The following is a 21,447-nucleotide window of genomic DNA, read 5'->3' on the forward strand; positions in this document are numbered from 1 at the left end:
TGTGGGAGAAGATGGAATCCTAAAATCTATAGCATGAAATGGAGCTCAACATCTTTTCACAGGCGAGTATCTTTTTACAATAAGCCAACATACAGCAAATTTAGTATTAAGGTACTAGAATGAAGTAAATCAGTGATTAGCTATCCTTGGTTCCATAAAACAAAAGTTTAAATTAGATTTGAGTTCAATTAACACTTCACATTATTCATTCATACATGCATATTAAGAGAACCATTGCAGTGTAGTGTAGTAATTAAGCTGTAGGACTAGGAGCCAGATTCTAGTTTCACCTTTGGCCCAAGAAGCTTATCACTGTAGGTGATTTACCTCACAGGGTTGTTATGGGGAAAAATAGGAAGAGAAGGCACAATGTATGCTGCCTGGAGCTTCCACACAAAAGACAGAATATAAATTTCTCTCTCTTGCACATGCCTACATACACATCTATCATTCTTTTCCTATATTTTTCCTTTTATTTGGAGAGCATATGAGCTTGCAAGTAGGAATCTGATTAATGACCTTAAGAAGTCCCACAGGGCTCCAGAACCAGGCTTCTTGCCCTACTATCAGCAGCAAACAATCAGAGAACGAAATTTAGGGGATTGTTTGCAGCATAGTCTGAGTTTCTGAAATGTACTGTTCAAGAACAGAGATTTCCCTCCATTCACCCTCTGCTTAACTGAATTTCATGATTCAGTCAACAATGTATTCTTGAAGGAAATTAGTGGAAAACTGGTTTTGCGGATCATGTGTAACTGATCCATAAATAAATTTATAATGAAACCATTGGAGAGATGGAAGAAAATCAATTAGAAGGCAGGAGATTTTAGGAGTATCAGCAGATTAAAAAGCAAATGCACTGCAATACAGAACATAGTCTTTAGTTTATACTTAGTTTAAACTTTTTTTTCCACTGTCTAATTTCCTAAATTATCATCTTTTCCTTTTTGTTATTTTATGAAACCAAGCTTTATTATTCTAATTAAATATTTTTTTCCTGCCAAGTTCTTAATATACCTTTTAAATAGTCCTTTCCAACATTTAGCCCAGAGCTTAAAAGCCTGTCCCTCAGATTTCAGGTCTAAACTGAACTAAAGAGATACAAGGCTTTTTAAAATTATTGTTTTAGGCTGCATTGTTATATGAACTGGAATCAATGAAGAATTGCTTTTTATTATTTCATTAACTGAACTGGTAGAACTTTAAAGTGGACCCAGAGTAAAATATTAATGAAAAATCAAATTATTGCTAACTTTGCCTAGGATTTAGGCACCTAAATCTAATAAATACAATAAATAGATGTGGATATCATATCTAGTACTTTACCTGATAATTCACATCATACTGTTCTTTTAAGATCTGTGTTACAGTTCAATTTTCAAATTGTACTCTATGCTTGCTAGCAACTGATAGGTACCTTTCATTTATAGACTGTCTCTATCATCAGGAATTGAGAGAGGAGGGTTACATACCTTCCATAATCCACCCAAACTACTCAACTGATTAGCAAGGAACCAAATGAAGGAAAATGGATTGATGCAATTCTCCTTTTCCCCCATGGTTTTACGAGTGGGAAAAAAGCCACTGGATGAAAAAAACAATTAGAAAGACTTCATGGAACATCCTAATAGTACCTCTGAGCCACAGATAAACCAAATTGTATATTGCCTGGAAGATATACCTACCAATTGGATAATTTATATAATGCTCAGGAAATGTACAAAATGCAAGCGACAGAAGCACATCTTCCAAGGTCTTTTAAAGAAAACATGTTTTTCTTATTGTTCAGATGCTCAGCTGTTTCTGAATCTTTATGACCCAATAAACATCATTTCATCAAGACCGTCTGTCACTAATGGCTTCTTTGAGTTCTTGTAAGCTCATGCTCATAGCACCAGTGATTGCTTCTAGTCAGCTATTAGCAGCTTTAGGATTGGTTGCCTTTGATCATTCCAATCATTGTAATCTTGCCTTCACATTATGGGCCACACTATCTAAAACTTTAACTTCAGCAAATATCATGCGCAATTTCCTCATGTACAGGATATGTGAGGAACATTCCTGATGACAGGCTTGCCATCTATATTATATTATTTCTGTAAACTTTACTTATCCTACAGATGTAAGAAACAAGGAAGACTTTTTTGAAATGGAGCCTTATTTAACTACAGTAAGAACAAAGCCAGTGTGTACCTCTATCATGATTCTACTTTCAATTTTCAGAAGAAAGAAAAATTGGCTGGAATTGAAAAATTGAATCTCTCTCTCTCTCTCTCACACACACACACACACACACACACCCACACACCCACACACCCCTACCTGCTGCCAATTCTTTTGTGGTCTTTTGACCACACATTTTCTTTCTTCCTCTTCATTGAACTCATTGATTCAAGAGCAATAGTATTAACACTTTAGAGCATATATTTAATCTAGAAATTTTCTTCAATGCTTTAGGTGAAAACCAAACATTTTATCATGCAAGATCTCCTAGCCACAGCTTTAAAAGCTAGTGAGCATTAATTGAACTTTGGATACCCTTCCAAACAGGAAGATGTGAATCCTGTGCTGAACTCTCAAGCAGCAAGAAGTTATCAGAAAATAACTAAGAAGAATCACATCACTGGACTAGTTGAACTTCATCTATTACAATTACCAAGAGCAACAGATGGAGAGAAACTCAATTTAATCATTTACTTTTTTAAAAGTTCAGGCAAGCTCAGAATCCGTTACAGATCTGATTTCCATTCCTTCAACAGCAGCTTCCATTTTCACAAGCCTTCATCCAATTTCATATTTTAAACAATGTTATTACTTTCCCTCTCCAAAAACAAAAAAACCCCTTCAAGGTAATATTCTTAAATGTCTTGGTCAATATCTCCTGCTCAAAGAAAACTAGCTTCAGAGTGTTTGGTGCTGTTTATGAAGGCTGATTTCTGATCTTCTATGACTAAATCCTCATACAAGCAAATTATTCATACAAAGTACTTAAACATGTACAAGCGTTGAGCAAGGCAATACATATAAATTCAGTTCTTACATAATCAGGCACACCATTTTAATTATATGGTTGCATGGAATTCCAGTGACTTTACAGCTATGTAAAATATAAACAGCAAACACATACACAGAAGGGATTGTATATGCAACACTTCAGCACAAAGGGCTGTATTCAATAATAAATATAGTAACTCTTATGCCTGGAGATAAAAACTGGTACAATGAGAGACTGGATATTATGAAGATTACTATAAGTTTCAGTTCTCCATGTGAAATGCACGAGTACTACATTTTTATGGGTGATTTGCAAAGAAAAATTGAATTTCATATAGCTAGGAGATAATCCTCTTTGAACCAATGAGTCTTAAACTTGCAGGTTTAATCATAGTCTAAACAATGAATAAGATTTTAAGAACTAAAATCTGAATGAGGGGCTATTTAGGATCTAGGCACAGCAAATATATTAATGTTCGAAGTACTAGAGTTAAAGGGAGACCAGCAAGCCTTTTAAATCCAAGATTAATTTTTGAATGGAAAACAGATGGGAAGGGGGAAAGAAAGCCCCATCCATTCCCTATCTGATGTGACTTTGAGTCTGATTTTTTGCACACTTTTCTTGGATCTTGGATAGATAGATATTTTAGGTACCGTTGTCCAAGATGTCACCTAAATTTTTATAGGGTTTTTTTTTCATTGTTTAGCTCACCAGTCTTTTGGTTGTGTCTGAAAAGATATGATGTGTTTATTTTATTTTATTTATTTATATCTTGCCTTTATTGGAATATCATCTTGGAGGATTGAGAGGGTAGCCTGTCACATAGGATCTAATTTCTGAGAATTTTTTGATAGAACATTCAGGATCTCATATTAAGACCATATTTACCAAAAAGAAAACAGAACAAAACAAATCTAACCTTAGGAATGTGACATTTAGTGCAATGAATACATATTTTTCACATACTAATTTTTCCTTATTGGTGACAAACAACCAAAATATGAAGACTTCTAATTCTGTTTTCTCTATTTATTCCCTCTTAATAAGTGTAAAACTAATCGCTGAACTATCCAACTTTGATAATGCCATACTATGTCTTTCCCCTCCATGTTTGGTAAATACCATATCTCCTTTTTTTCAACTTTTACATTTTAAAATCAACATGGTAGTCCTTGTGCATATTAAGCTATAGTACATTTTATTTATCATTACCTAGTAATTTATAAGGTCAGTCTGATTATTTGAACAAGGAAGGTTGTACTTTATATTTTAAAATAGGGGTCTCCAACCTTGGCAACTTTAAGCCTGGAGGACTTCAACTCCCAGAATTCCCCAGCCAGCTTTGCTGGCTGAGGAATTCTAGGAATTGAAGTCCTCCAGGCTTAAAGTTGCCAAGGTTGGAGACCTCTGTTTTAAAAAATACTGCCAATATTTTAATCTGAAATATGCTTCCTGGAAAACAAAAACAAAAAAACCATGAGAAAACATAAAGCCCATCCCAAGTAATTATCAGACGATAAATCACTGAGTATATATTCAATTCCAAGCATCTATAAGTTATGTATAACGTAAGAACATAGATAAATGCCTTCAATAGTGTGTATGTGTGAGGCCTGTATGTGCATGAACAATAGATATATTTATTCAGAATATCTTAGGCTGTTCTGCTCTTCAAGCCACTCGCTCTCTATTATAAAAAACAGTAATTCACAAAGATGCAATTTTCTAAATCCCATCTAAGTCATGCACTTCCTTTCCACAAATCCTTTTCGTGCTGTCTGCTATGGAAGAAAAGCTATTAGATTGTTATCTACTGTGAAAGGAACAAACTTGGTATGGCAACTGCCAAGATATTTTCCATCTTCTTATTTTGTTTAGAAACAAGACTCTGTTGCAGGAGCTATCAAAACCTGTAGTATACTTGTTCTGAGTGCTTCTGGAACTCAGAAAGGGCACAGTGGGAACTATATTAACAGCTTGCCGCACACTTGTTATTTGAAAATGTTTTGTTTTCATACTTTATTAAATGGCAAAACCAAGATCCTATATCTAGATTATGCTCCATAGTGGCCACACTGAAGACAGTTACTGCTATGAAAAGGATATATTTGTGAACAGAACGAGTTCTACATAATTGAAGAATGAAGACAACTAGGTCTCAGAACAGAGCCACCAAGATTCAAAATCAATAATCTGAAACAGGCAAGAAGATAATCGGACGGTGCACCTTATGCCTGAAAGAACAATAGTATAAACATGGAATAGGTGCATTCCAGTCTCAATGCAGACAAAAGCCTGGCCAAGAATCCATTGACCTGAAAGGGTGAGACCTAAACAGACTTAGAATGAGATCCCAAAGTTCAGACAAATAAGACTACCTCTATATATTTGATTTGTCTTCTTCTTCGCAATAAAGAACTTCTCTATTCTTAAAAGTTCTTAAAAGTTTCTACTGTTAATTAGCTTCTGAATGCAGAGAACTTCTGGAAACATAAAGATTTAGAGTTATGGCTGGCCTGAGGCCTGACAGAATTTAAAGCAATATGTTAAAGCTCAGAGGCATTAAACTTGGTGGCCTTATAATTAGGCAGAATATGCTAATGTAGAAGCATATTATTCAATGGCAAATGATATCTCTCCATGGCTAATTGTTAAAGTGACTGCCAAAGAGAGACATTCATGTGACCACATACGAAAGGCAATATTTTTAGCAATTAAAGCCGATTCAAAATTTTAGTAAAGATTTATAAAAGAAAAAAAAAAATCAGTATGTCCTCCATTTTCAATTCACTGATTATTTGAACAAGGAAGGTTGTACTTTATATTTTATCTCAACCTTGGCAACTTTAAGCCTGGAGGACTAACTCCCAGAATTCCCAGCCAGCTTTGCTGGCTGAGGAATCTAGGAATTGAAGTCCTCCAGGCTTAAAGTTGCCAAGGTTGAGACCTCTGTTTTAAAAAATACTGCCAATATTTTAATCTGAAATATGCTTCCTGGAAAACAAAACAAATCTAACCTTAGGAATGCGACATTTGGTGCAATGAATACGTATTTTTCACATACTAATTTTTTCTTATTGGTGACAAACAACCAAAATATGAAGACTTCTAATTCTGTTTTGTCTATTTATTCCCTCTTAATAAGTGTAAAACTAATCATTGAACTATCCAACTTTGATAATGCCATACTATGTCTTTCCCCTCCATGTTTGGTAAATACCATATCTCCTTTTTTTTCAACTTTTACATTTTAAAATCAACATGGTAGTCTTTGTGCATATTAAGCTATAGTACATTTTATTTATCATTACCTAGTAATTTATAAGGTCAGTCTGATTATTTGAACAAGGAAGGTTGTACTTTATATTTTAAAATAGGGGTCTCCAACCTTGGCAACTTTAAGCCTGGAGGACTTCAACTCCCAGAATTCCCCAGCCAGCTTTGCTGGCTGAGGAATTCTAGGAATTGAAGTCCTCCAGGCTTAAAGTTGCCAAAGTTCAGACAAATAAGACTACCTCTATATATTTGATTTGTCTTCTTCTTCGCAATAAAGAACTTCTATTCTTAAAAGTTCTTAAAAGTTCTTAAAAGTTCTTAAAAGTTTTTAAAAGTTTCTACTGTTAATTAGCTTCTGAATGCAGAGAACTTCTGGAAACATAAAGATTTAGAGTTATGGCTGGCCTGAGGCCTGACAGAATTTAAAGCAATATGTTAAAGCTCAGAGGCATTAAACTTGGTGGCCTTATAATTAGGCAGAATATGCTAATGTAGAAGCATATTATTCAATGGCAAATGATCTCTCTCCATGGCTAATTGTTAAAGTGACTGCCAAAGAGAGACATTCATGTGACCACATACGAAAGGCAATATTTTTAGCAATTAAAGCCGATTCAAAATTTTAGTAAAGATTTATAAAAGAAATCTTGTTATATAGAAGTTAGAACCTTTGGCCAATGTCCCTTTAGATTTTACCATCGCCGTTCAAAAGCACACTTTTCTATATACATTATCTGCTTCTGAAGCTCATTCAGCTGACATATAACTTGGAGTAAGAGCAATATTTAAGAAAAGTACTATTTAAGAAAAGTACTATTTAAGAAAAGTACTATTTAAGAAAAGTACTATTTAAGAAAAGTACTATTTAAGAAAAGTACTATTTAAGAAAAGTAGCTCCCATAGGATAAATAAATATGTTTGAATAAAAAGAATGAGAAATGAATAGGGACAAATGAGAAGAAAATCACAGGAAAATTATTAGTTACCTTCTATTAGCTAAAGGCAGACCATTGTATACTTAAGGATTATTAAAAAATTTCAGGAATTGCATGAGATAATTAGATATGGGCCCCATGAATAAATCCATTTCACATCAGCCAGGTGAATTATCTGAAGATAAAGGCTTCTCTGGGAAATATTATTTGTTGCGAAGCCCTATTTATTTTAGCCTGCTTGATAATTAATGAGATCTTAGGAAGCCATCTTGCTTTCAAATTAAATTGAATCATACTCTGCTACCAAAATCTGACCATATGTACTACTGGACTATTTAAAATGCAAGGCAATATAAGCTACTGCTCTTTAGAACAAAAAAGCAAAAGCATTAGACTTATATTTTTCATTATTTATTATAATACACTTGAATTAAAAAATCAGTATGTCCTCCATTTTCAATTCACTGATTATTTGATTAATGGTGTAAAGAGTAAGAAAGATGACCTTGATGGAAAAAATAAAGATTCGGTTGCCAAGGAAACAAGGACTAAAACATTTTTTAAGTTCAGAACATTCCGATAATGCTTGGAAGCATTCTTACATAACCTTTCATGTATTGACTCAGTCCATCATATATTTTGCCATCTTTTCATGAAAGACTTTAACTAATGCTTTGCTGAACTCAAGCTACAGTATGTCCTCCATTTTCAATTCACTGATTATTTGATTAATGGTGTAAAGAGTAAGAAAGATGACCTTGATGGAAAAAATAAAGATTCTGTTGCCAAGGAAACAAGGACTAAAACATTTTTTAAGTTCAGAACATTCCGATAATGCTTGGAAGCATTCTTACATAACCTTTCATGTATTGACTCAGTCCATCATATATTTTGCCATCTTTTCATGAAAGACTTTAACTAATGCTTTGCTGAACTCAAGCTACAGTATGTCCTCCATTTTCAATTCACTGATTATTTGATTAATGGTGTAAAGAGTAAGAAAGATGACCTTGATGGAAAAAATAAAGATTCGGTTGCCAAGGAAACAAGGACTAAAACATTTTTTAAGTTCAGAACATTCCGATAATGCTTGGAAGCATTCTTACATAACCTTTCATGTATTGACTCAGTCCATCATATATTTTGCCATCTTTTCATGAAAGACTTTAACTAATGCTTTGCTGAACTCAAGCTACAGTATGTCTGTGGCATTCCTATGATATGGTAATCAACCTGATCTTTTTAATAATAAAGAATCAGATTTGTTTGGCATGACTTGTTTTTCATATTAAATGGCAAAACCAAGATCCTATATCTAGATTATGCTCCATAGTGGCCACACTGAAGACAGTTACTGCTATGAAAAGGATATATTTGTGAACAGAACAAGGTTCTAATATATCCACATCAGTGTATCTTATCCGATCTCCTACTCTCTCAAAACCAGACCAAACAGACTCAACTCAGGAGCAAAATTCATCATGCAATCTAAGAATCTGGTCAGCTAATAGAATACAGCAATCAACTTTAGAAGAGCGGATATACTCTCAAGCTAGGTTAGAGGGCAAGGTTAGAGGAGAAAATGAATCAGCTAAAATCCTGAATTCTATGCAGCAACATTTGGTTGCAAAGTCTCAGGAAAGAAGTTTGCAGGCATTACTTCTGCAATCTGAAAAATGAAAGGCAAAGAAAACTATTTATGAAATAGTTTTTGACAGATTTTCTTGCCTTCCCAGTAGTGATTTATGAAGATGTAGCAGATAATATAATATCTTCGAAGATGCTTTGCTTAACCAAATGCAATCTTTAAAAAGTACTGAGTTGAACTAAACTGTTCCAATCCATAAACAAACCTAATCACATAAGATGTTTCTATGTCTCTGGTGAACACTGTAAGAAAGTTTCAGCTAACAAGCTTCACTAATGTGGGACGTGGTTCAGAGCGGAGAAAGAAAATTATTTAAACCACAGTAGCATGGCAATGTTAGTGGTTTTTCTGTATTAAAACAAAGCAAGCTAGTAATAAATGGTAGGAATAAACACTCCAAGAGCTCCTATGATTGAACAAGTGATAAATAAAGATAATCATATTTTAACAGAAGGCACATTGTTGGTATACAAGGAGAGCAAATTTCAATGTACAATGATTTGCACTTCTGCTTTTCTTTATAATTATCTCACTGCAAGCTGAGATGTGATTCCCTACAGTGTTTGATTAAGAAAAAGCTACTATATATGAGTGCATTATATATATCAAAGATACAACACACATGTACCCACTCATCTAAAATAAAACTAAAAAACAGTGCCTTTTGGATGTAAGAAATTATTAAAGAAACTTGTTTAAATATTTTGTGACTGTAATTAAAAGTATCGATGTTACTAAATGTGATTCAGAAGTCTAATCTTTTATCTCACATGCATTTAGTAACATGCTCAGCTAATAATAATAATTCCTTTTTGGTAGTAATTGTAATCTATATATAGGGCAAGACTATTAATATACATTTTTTCTTAAAACAGTCCAACTATAATTAAGGAGATCCAGAGCCCTAATATGCTTATTATATCAGAGTGAAAACCATAAACCTGAGTCTATGGACTACCCATTCTAACCTTTAGAAACTAATGAAATGATAGAAGTTAAACAAGTATTTACCTTTCACTAGAGTGAGGATTAAGCTATTCATTACTTCAAGGAGGCAGCATTTTATATCACAAGAGTATGGAAATTAAGTGGGGCTCTCTATCAAAACCATAGTTGCACCTATTCTAAAATACCCCAGAAGTCCTATTCTTGAAATACGAGTCCTTTCTTGTTGTAGAGAACATACATTTAATCTTCAGCTTATATCCAAAATAAATACATTCATTAATTACCAGTCATATTCCTGCTGCTATCTATCAGCTTAGTCTGGGTGAGGTGATCTGAGGTGGCTTTAGAATTAAGGCATTTATACAGCCACTCTGGGGAGCCATTTCAGTCATCCGGTTGCTGCTTGTGGGAGGTAGTCTAAGCAGGATGAGGACTGTGGCTTATTGTTGCTATTGTTTTTATTATTGTTGGTGCTGATAAGCAATCCCATTTGAGTTTAATTGTGTTTGTTTTCTTTTCTTTTTTTAGTTTCAGTATATTCCCATTTGAGTTTAATTGTGTTTGTTTTCTGTTCTTTTTTTTAGTTTCAGTATATTTCCATTTGAGTTTAATTGTGTTTTTTTTTTTTTTAGTTTCAGTATATCCATATTGTTTAATTCACTGCTTCTTGATCTCCAAGATCTTCTTCAGGACATCCTGCAGAACCCACCATGTGTGGGGAGGGAGTTAGGTATACTAGTTTGGTTAACTGGTTAGTATTCACATTGACAAAAGATTTGAGCTCAAGTGCTAATTTTGTTGCTAATAATGTAGTGCAAAGCATCCTTTCTCCAAAGCCATGACGCTGCTCCTTTCGCCCCTTCGCTGCTGACATTGTCAGAAAGTGAAAGAGTAACCCAAGATATTCTAATGTAAGAGATGTGCTCTGCCACCCAGCTGTGGTTCCGACTGAACGAAATAAATGAACTGCGCTTAGCTAATTCAAAAGCACCAGAAAGCCAGTTCTCTTTCTGCTGATATTCAGTATACATGAATGTTCAATATTTTATCGTACAACATCCACTTACACGGAGCATAAAACATTACGAGAGTGTGCTTCTTTTTCTTCAGAAATTCTCGGAAGTCTTCACCTGCAAGATGGTTAACACTTGTTTGCTTTTCTTCCCAAGTTGGTTCAGGTGGAGGAGGTGCCTGAGGACTGAGGAGAAAAAAAGAAGAAGAAAAGAACACATTACAACATTTTTTGTAAGCAGGGGCATACAGTATATATTTGTTCCGAACATGCATCCATAATATATTTTTATCATATATTCTATTTCAGGGTACACAATTAGTTCAGATTATCAGGACAGAATAGGAATTATTACCAGGAGACAAGATTGTACATCTCACATTCCTACAACATGGGCATAAGAACCTGGATGCTTTTTTTTTTTTTTTTTTTTTTGGAGACTGACCACAGTTAGTCTAACAAATCAAACTCAACCATAAGTATGTCTTGGCCTTAGGCTAGGACTCGAGTCAGGGTCATTTCAAGTAACTCAAAATAGGAGTAATTGTGCTCCTTTGGGTACAAATACATCAAAATGTGAGTTATGGAGCTCTGGTTTATCTTGATACCTTAACTGTAGTGGAATTACAATGTTAATAAAATTAATTTTATTAATTATTAAAATTAAAATTAATTCATTAATAATTAATTAAAAAGTGCCTCTTGACTTGTATCAGTGGGGATGGAAAGATTCCTCTTGTTGCGATTGTGGTGCTGATGTGCAAACTATTAAATAAATTGTGCAAGATTGCCCACAGTGGGCATTCTTTGGTTCCCTAGAAGATCTGCATGAAGCAACACTAGAAGTGATTGTCGTCTGGAATTGGACATCCATTTATGAGGCCACTGCCATACCCCTATAGAAGTTTTACTTATAATTACGGTACGTGAACTATGTATACATATTACTTCTCTTTTTTTTTTTTTTTTTTTTTTATTCAAAAAGTTTTACAAAAAATTTTTTTTCCCCCTTTCCCCCCCTCCTCCCCCCTCCCTTCGCAACCCCTCCCCCGACTTCCCGGAGCAGGCACAAGGTATAGTTAAAAGTAAAACAAACATATGCTAAAAAGTTTTCGTCCCAACTTAATTATACCCCTACAATCATCAATTCCTAACTTCCCCCAAAAGCAATCAAAAATAATACATCATAATCATTCAAAAACAGTCTGATAACTCTTAGTCTGATATCTACGTTGAATATAGTCAATCCATTTTTTCCATTCCTTTAAGTATCTTTCTTGCGTATTGTCTTTCAAAAAGGCTGATATCTTCGCCATCTCAGCCAAATTGGCAACTTTCAATATCCATTCTTGTATTGTTGGTACTTCTTTTTTCTTCCAATATTGTCCTATTAGTAATCTTGCTGCAGTTATTAGATTTAAAATCAATTTAGTCTCAATTACTGTACAATCCGTAATAATTCCCAACAAGAAAAATTGCGGCAGGAACTTTATCTTCTTTTTCAGAACATTTTGTAAAATCCACCAAATTTTTATCCAAAAGGCCTTTATGTCCTTACAAGTCCACCAAATGTGAAAATATGTAGCGTCATCACAATTACATCTCCAACATTTTGCTTGCATTTCTGGATACATACACGATAATTTTTTAGGATCTAGATGCCATCTATAAAACATTTTATAAAAATTTTCCTCAGATTCTGTGCCTGTGAATTTAACATTTCTAACCCAAATTTTTCCCACGTTTCCAATAATATTGGCTCCTGAAAATTTTGTGCCCACTTTATCATACAGTCCTTTACCAAGTCCCTTTCAGAATCTATTTCAAGTAACACATTATACAATCTCTTTATATGCTCCTGAGACTGATTTCTAATTTGCTTTACCAAATTTCCCTCGTTCTGCTCTATACCAATTTTTTGATCTCCCTTCCATCTAGCATGTAATTGCTCATATTGAAACCAAGTATAATTTTTCCCTTCCTCTCTTAATACTTGCAGAGATTTTAACTGCAAATTACCTCTTTCAGTATACAAAAGATCTTTATATGTAATCATTTCCTGTTTCTGTTCTATGTTTATATTTTCTACTGTATGTCTAGGACATGCCCATATAGGAACCTTATAATTTAGTTTATAAGAGTATTTTTCCAAACACGCAGAAGGGCATTTCTTAGCACATGATTTTTAAAGGCCTTATCCACTTTTTGTCATAAATTAAATATGCATGCCATCCATATAACAAATCATAACCTTCTATATTCAAAATTCTGTCCTCTGTTAAATTAAACCAATCACTTATTGCAGAGAGAGCAGCTGCTTCATAATATAATTTAAAATTAGGCATTTTAAACCTCCCTTTCCGAGAATCTTGAATTATTTTCATTTTAACCCTAGCTTTTTACCTTCCCATATAAATTTGTTAATTCCTTCTGCCATTCCTCAAGATTCTTATCTTTCTTAATTATTGGTATCATCTGAAAGAGGAATAAAAATCTAGGTACAACATTTACAACACAATTGATGATCAATATATCAATATAAATCATAAGGATTGCCAGCAACAAGTTATAGTCATACAGTCATAAGTGGAAAGAGATTGGTGATGGGAACTATGAAACGATTAATAGTAGTGCAGATTCAGTAAATAGTTTGACAGTGTTGAGGGAATTATTTGTTTAGCAGAGTGATGGCCTTCGGGAAAAACGGTTCTTGTGTCTAGTTGTTATGGTGTGCAGTGCTCTATAGCGTCGTGTTGAGGGTAGGAGTTGAAACAGTTTATGTCCAGGATGCGAGGGATCTGCAAATATTTTCACAGCCCTCTTCTTGATTCGTGCAGTATACAGGTCCTCAATGGAAGGCAGGTTGGTAGCAATTATTTTTTCTGCAGTTCTAATTATCCTCTGAAGTCTGTGTTTTTCTTGTTGGGTTGCAGAACCGAACCAGACAGTTATAGAGGTGCAAATGACAGACTCAATAATTCCTCTGTAGAATTGGATCAGCAGCTCCTTGGGCAGTTTGAGCTTACTGAGTTGGCGCAGAAAGAACATTCTTTGTTGTCCTTTTTTAATGATGTTTTTGATGTTAGCTGTCCATTTGAGATCTTGCGATATGATAGAACCCAGAAATTTGAAGGTTTCTACTGTTGATACTGTGTTGTCAAGTATTGTGAGAGGTGGAAGTATGGAAGGGTTTTTCCTAAAGTCTACCACCATTTCTACGGTTTTGAGTGTGTTCAGTTCCAGATTGTTTTGGTTGCACCACAAGGCTAGTCGTTCGACCTCTCGTCTATATGCGGATTCGTCATTGTCTCGAATGAGACCAATCACTGTTGTGTCATCTGCGAACTTCAGTAGCTTAACAGATGGATCATTGGAGATGCAGTCATTGGTATACAGAGAGAAGAGAAGTGGGGAGAGCACACAGCCTTTGTTGCGAAGCCCTATTTATTTTAGCCTGCTTGATAATTAATGAGATCTTAGGAAGCCATCTTGCTTTCAAATTAAATTGAATCATACTCTGCTACCAAAATCTGACCATATGTACTACTGGACATACTGGACTACTAAAATGCAAGGCAATATAAGCTACTGCTCTTTAGAACAAAAAAGCAAAAGCATTAGACTTATATTTTTCATTATTTATTATAATACACTTGAATTAAAAAATCAATATGTCCTCCATTTTCAATTCACTGATTATTTGATTAATGGTGTAAAGAGTAAGAAAGATGACCTTGATGGAAAAAATAAAGATTCTGTTGCCAAGGAAACAAGGACTAAAACATTTTTTAAGTTCAGAACATTCCGATAATGCTTGGAAGCATTCTTACATAACCTTTCATGTATTGACTCAGTCCATCATATATTTTGCCATCTTTTCATGAAAGACTTTAACTAATGCTTTGCTGAACTCAAGCTACAGTATGCCTGTGGCATTCCTATGATATGGTAATCAACCTGATCTTTTTAATAATAAAGAATCAGATTTGTTTGGCATGACTTGTTTTTCATAAATTCATACTGCGTTTCAATATGCATGTAATTGTTTTTTCTAAGAGTTTGTGAACCAGCAGCCTAATAATCCGTTTTTGATTTTGTCTGGCATCAATATGACATAAAGACCAATTTTCTTGGTAAAACAGCCGATTAGACTTCATTAGAAGACTTAACATTGTGTAGCATGGATTAAAACAAGACAGAGAACTAAGATTTCTTATTACTTATTATGAAAGAAAGTTTCATCATACCCAACTAATTGCCTTATTTATCAGTACTATAGGTAATTCTCCCTGTCTCTTTATTTCTCCTTTTACAATTTCAAATCCCCTTTCTCCCCTCCCCGATTGTGTGTTTATAAAATACTTCTTTCTCAAAATGATAATCAACAGAACTACAGTGTCAAGATTAAGAGAAGTAATCATTCCTCTATATCCTTCTTGGTTAGACCACATAAAAATATTCTGTACAGTTCTGTACACTGTATTTTAGGAAGAACATTGACAAATTGATCCATGCCTAGAGGACAGCAACAAAGATTAAAGGATGCCTGAAGAAAAAAAAATATGGATATGATTCGCCTAGAATATAGAAAATCACAGGAAAATTATTAGTTACCTTCTATTAGCTAAAGGGCTATTAAATAGAAGATAGGGTAGACTTGATTAGTGCTACTCCAGATTGCATGATAAAAAAACAATGGATTTAAACTATACTGAAAGAGATGTCGAATGAATATTAGGATGAAATTCATAATTGTAATAGGTTTCAACAATGTAAATATTGCCTCTGGAATTGGTAAATTCATCTTCAAGTTTTGAAACAGTGGCTAAATGGCAGTATGTCAGAGATGGTTTAGTAGTACTGAACCAGGCAGGGATTAGTTAATTGGTTAAATGATTAATCAATTGATTGTATCAAGGCACAGCACAATGTCAACTGACAAATGGATAAAACAGATGTGAATATATCAAAGTACAGAATAAAATGCATTCAGATAAATTAATTATCTTTACATGTGATGCCAATTTGTTATATGTGCAAGCTCTAATTTAAACAATTTTTACTATAAACTTGGAAGTTCTGCTGGTTCCATATTAATAGTCCCCTGAAGGTAGGGAAATCTGTTTTTAAAGTCCCAATAGGTCATTTTGTCAAGTAAAGACTCTAAATAACGGGTCTTGGTTGAGGCATATAATTGACATTCAAATAATACAATGTATTCTGTATCTGGGGCTCCACATATATATTTTCTCTCACTGTATGTTTCATACTTTACCATGGAGTTCAGCAACTCAAATTTTATTCTATTAAGGTCTGTTCTTTGATATTGCACCCAGCCCACCATCAGGTAATTTTATATTTGGAATGACGTTTTGTTTCTGGCCAACTCTTTTAAAGAATATATACCACAAGCATATTGATTAAAGGCAAATAATCAACTGTGACTTTTTAAACTTACCGCTTATCTATTGAAGGCTCAGTTAGATGACAGCATCTAGCTGACTATGCCGATCTCAAAGAACTAAATGGCTTTGGGAGATCAAGAGGAAGTCCCAAATTTGGAACTTGGAAAAATAAACAAGAGCTCATTACTCTCAGACTTTTAAGTCTTGCTCTTCAGACTCTGTATCTTCCATAGCGCTACTTCCTATGCCATTAATGATTCATATTTATTTTATTTATTTTATTTTTCATATTTATATACCGCCCTATCTCCCTAAGGATTCAGTTGTTTGAGAGAGAGGGATATGATACAGCGATTAAGAGTGCTGTCTACAAAAAGTAAGAAACAAGAACTAACTCATTGTATGAATAGGTTGGTGTAGTAGTTCATCCCAAGGAGCTATTTTTAAATGTCCCTAGAAAGCAATGAGAGAGCACAAGGTTCTAATATATCCACATCAGTGTATCTTATCCGATCTCCTACTCTCTCAAAACCAGACCAAACAGACTCAACTCAGGAGCAAAATTCATCATGCAATCTAAGAATCTGGTCAGCTAATAGAATACAGCAATCAACTTTAGAAGAGCGGATATACTCTCAAGCTAGGTTAGAGGGCAAGGTTAGAGGAGAAAATGAATCAGCTAAAATCCTGAATTCTATGCAGCAACATTTGGTTGCAAAGTCTCAGGAAAGAAGTTTGCAGGCACTACTTCTGCAATCTGAAAAATGAAAGGCAAAGAAAACTATTTATGAAATAGTTTTTGACAGGTTTTCTTGCCTTCCCAGTAGTGATTTATGAAGATGTAGCAGATAATATAAAATCTTCAAAGATGCTTTGCTTAACCAAATGCAATCTTTAAAAAGTACTGAGTTGAACTGAACTGTTCCAATCCATAAACAAACCTAATCACATAAGATGTTTCTATGTCTCTGGTGAACACTGTAAGAAAGTTTCAGCTAACAAGCTTCACTAATGTGGGACGTGGTTCAGAGCGGAGAAAGAAAATTATTTAAACCACAGTAGCATGGCAATGTTAGTGGTTTTTCTGTATTAAAACAAAGCAAGCTAGTAATAAATGGTAGGAATAAACACTCCAAGAGCTCCTATGATTGAACAAGTGATAAATAAAGATAATCATATTTTAACAGAAGGCACATTGTTGGTATACAAGGAGAGCAAATTTCAATGTACAATGATTTGCACTTCTGCTTTTCTTTATAATTATCTCACTGCAAGCTGAGATGTGATTCCCTACAGTGTTTGATTAAGAAAAAGCTACTATATATGAGTGCATTATATATATCAAAGATACAACACACATGTACCCACTCATCTAAAATAAAACTAAAAAACAGTGCCTTTTGGATGTAAGAAATTATTAAAGAAACTTGTTTAAATATTTTGTGACTGTAATTAAAAGTATCGATGTTACTAAATGTGATTCAGAAGTCTAATCTTTATCTCACATGCATTTAGTAACATGCTCAGCTAATAATAATAATTCCTTTTTGGTAGTAATTGTAATCTATATATAGGGCAAGACTATTAATATACATTTTTTCTTAAAACAGTCCAACTATAATTAAGGAGATCCAGAGCCCTAATATGCTTATTATATCAGAGTGAAAACCATAAACCTGAGTCTATGGACTACCCATTCTAACCTTTAGAAACTAATGAAATGATAGAAGTTAAACAAGTATTTACCTTTCACTAGAGTGAGGATTAAGCTATTCATTACTTCAAGGAGGCAGCATTTTATATCACAAGAGTATGGAAATTAAGTGGGGCTCTCTATCAAAACCATAGTTGCACCTATTCTAAAATACCCCAGAAGTCCTATTCTTGAAATACGAGTCCTTTCTTGTTGTAGAGAACATACATTTAATCTTCAGCTTATATCCAAAATAAATACATTCATTAATTACCAGTCATATTCCTGCTGCTATCTATCAGCTTAGTCTGGGTGAGGTGATCTGAGGTGGCTTTAGAATTAAGGCATTTATACAGCCACTCTGGGGAGCCATTTCAGTCATCTGGTTGCTGCTTGTGGGAGGTAGTCTAAGCAGGATGAGGACTGTGGCTTATTGTTGCTATTGTTTTTATTATTGTTGGTGCTGATAAGCAATCCCATTTGAGTTTAATTGTGTTTGTTTTCTTTTTTTTTTTAGTTTCAGTATATTCCCATTTGAGTTTAATTGTGTTTGTTTTCTTTTCTTTTTTTTAGTTTCAGTATATTCCCATTTGAGTTTAATTGTGTTTTTTTTTTTTTTAGTTTCAGTATATCCATATTGTTTAATTCACTGCTTCTTGATCTCCAAGATCTTCTTCAGGACATCCTGCAGAACCCACCATGTGTGGGGAGGGAGTTAGGTATACTAGTTTGGTTAACTGGTTAGTATTCACATTGACAAAAGATTTGAGCTCAAGTGCTAATTTTGTTACTAATAATGTAGTGCAAAGCATCCTTTCTCCAAAGCCATGACACTGCTCCTTTCGCCCCTTCGCTGCTGACATTGTCAGAAAGTGAAAGAGTAACCCAAGATATTCTAATGTAAGAGATGTGCTCTGCCACCCAGCTGTGGTTCCGACTGAACGAAATAAATGAACTGCGCTTAGCTAATTCAAAAGCACCAGAAAGCCAGTTCTCTTTCTGCTGATATTCAGTATACATGAATGTTCAATATTTTATCGTACAACATCCACTTACACGGAGCATAAAACATTACGAGAGTGTGCTTCTTTTTCTTCAGAAATTCTCGGAAGTCTTCACCTGCAAGATGGTTAACACTTGTTTGCTTTTCTTCCCAAGTTGGTTCAGGTGGAGGAGGTGCCTGAGGACTGAGGAGAAAAAAAAAAGAAGAAAAGAACACATTACAACATTTTTTGTAAGCAGGGGCATACAGTATATATTTGTTTCGAACGTGCATCCATAATATATTTTTATCATATATTCTATTTCAGGGTACACAATTAGTTCAGATTATCAGGACAGAATAGGAATTATTACCAGGAGACAAGATTGTACATCTCATATTCCTCCAACATGGGCATAAGAACCTGGATGCTTTTTTTTTTTTTTTTGAGACTGACCACAGTTAGTCTAACAAATCAAACTCAACCATAAGTATGTTTTGGCCTTAGACTAGGACTCGAGTCAGGGTCATTTCAAGTAACTCAAAATAGGAGTAATTGTGCTCTTTTGGGTACAAATACATCAAAATGTGAGTTTGCTAAGGCTAGCTCTCGTTATGGAGCTCTGGTTTATCTTGATACCTTAACTGTAGTGGAACTACAATGTTAATAAAATTAATTTTATTAATTATTAAAATTAAAATTAATTCATTAATAATTAATTAAAAAGTGCCTCTTGCCTTGTATCAGTGGGGATGGAAAGATTCCTCTTGTTGCGATTGTGGTGCTGATGTGCAAACTATTAAATAAATTGTGCAAGATTGCCCACAGTGGGCATTCTTTGGTTCCCTAGAAGATCTGCATGAAGCAACACTAGAAGTGATTGTCGCCTGGAATTGGACATCCATTTATGAGGCCACTGCCATACCCCTATAGAAGTTTTACTTATAATTACGGTACGTGAACTATGTATACATATTACTTCTCTTTTATCATGGTGTCCTCATACACTAAATAAATAATAACAAGTGAAATTGCATTGTCTAAAAAGCTATTTCAAAAGCAAAATTTAATCTAGTTAAGTTATGATAATGTTATCACTTTATGGAAGTGATATCCAGGAAGTTTACTGAAAAAAAGTCTTTTCTTTTATTATTCCAATATCATCATCTTTAGGCTTCTATCCAGTGGTGGGATTCAAGTGATTTAACAACCGATTCTCTGCCCTAATGATTTCTTCCAACAACCAGTTTGCCAAACTGCTCAGAAAGTTAACAACCGGTTCTCCCGAAGTGGCGCGAACTGGCTGAATCCCACCACTGCTTTTATCTTTGTTACAGTGGGAACAACAGTGAGTTTATATAAGCAGGTTGAGATACAAAGGTAATTTGAATACTACCAGTATGTTAATAGTCCAAAATAACAAAGTTTTCATCCCATTCACAGCTCAGTTCTGGAAGCAATCCAGCAACAGTTCTTTGATTACCTGTTCTATGACAAATGGGCTTTCCATGGAAACCAAACCTAGCTGAATTAATACATTCAAGGTATTAGCATTGAAGTTCAATGCTCTAAGTTCTTGTATAAAGCTATATGATGCCAAATTAATTAAATTGGCTTTCAAGAGTCACAACTAATAAAACAGCCAAATTAATTAATGTATGTATGTATATGTATACACACACACACACACACACACATATTATTTAATATGCATATACACATACATACATATATGTATATATACACATAAACACACACATATAATTATTTAATATACATATACATATACCTATACCTATACATATATATATACACACACACACACATATAAAGAGGGAATATATCTTAAGGCATGCATTCCAATTAAATGGCTAATATTTTAGCCCTGCAAAATAGTTTCTGAAACACAAAAAAGGATCTTTTTCTCAATCTGACAAAAATTAAACTTTTTGAGATTAAGAATTAATAACTACTTCTAAAATGGCACTTGTATATTCTTATATAGTAACCCACTTGTATAATATATACAGTTTTAATTCATAAATTGACCATTTGTTTAAAAGGGTACAATTTGCTCCTGGTTGATTACCAACTTTAATTATGAATAAATTCAACTAGGATGTTACTACAGTGCCAAATATGCACAAAATGCTACTATAAATAAATACCTTATTCTTGAATTGCATCTTTCTACATATATTAAGCCTCAGCTCAGAATATTTGTCTACAGATGAAATTATTTGCTTCACACATGAATTTTCCAGGTGACTCTGGAGCATCACAAATGCATGTTGGAGTTGAGCGGTCACTCCTTCCCTGCTTATTTGCACCATCCATATTATCTGCACCATCCATATTTACATCCAAACCACCACCAGATCAATACTGTAGTCTTAAGTGAGAATTGATTTCAAATTTCAGAGCAATACACTCCGTGATCTGTGCAAACTACAGGAATTAGAGTGGAAGAACAAGCAAGCCTATGCTATGTTCCCAGCCTTCTCAAATAGGAACTAGGAACAACTTGATTATTTCCAAATGTTTTATTGCTG

At 34.2% G+C, this 21,447-nt stretch overlaps 1 protein-coding gene across 1 annotated transcript in view; it reads right to left on the minus strand.

Moving 5' to 3' along the window:
- PDIA5 (protein disulfide isomerase family A member 5) overlaps positions 1–21,447 on the minus strand; it is a 180,990-nt gene that overhangs the window by 37,564 nt on the left and 121,979 nt on the right. The window contains exon 13 of the mRNA XM_058194942.1: positions 18,969–19,099. Coding sequence (XP_058050925.1) covers positions 18,969–19,099 — 131 coding nt within the window. The remainder of the gene's footprint in view (positions 1–18,968; positions 19,100–21,447) is intronic.

This window comes from Ahaetulla prasina, chromosome 1, assembly GCF_028640845.1.
Source record: "Ahaetulla prasina isolate Xishuangbanna chromosome 1, ASM2864084v1, whole genome shotgun sequence".
In the NCBI taxonomy this organism is placed as follows: Eukaryota; Metazoa; Chordata; class Lepidosauria; order Squamata; family Colubridae; genus Ahaetulla; species Ahaetulla prasina.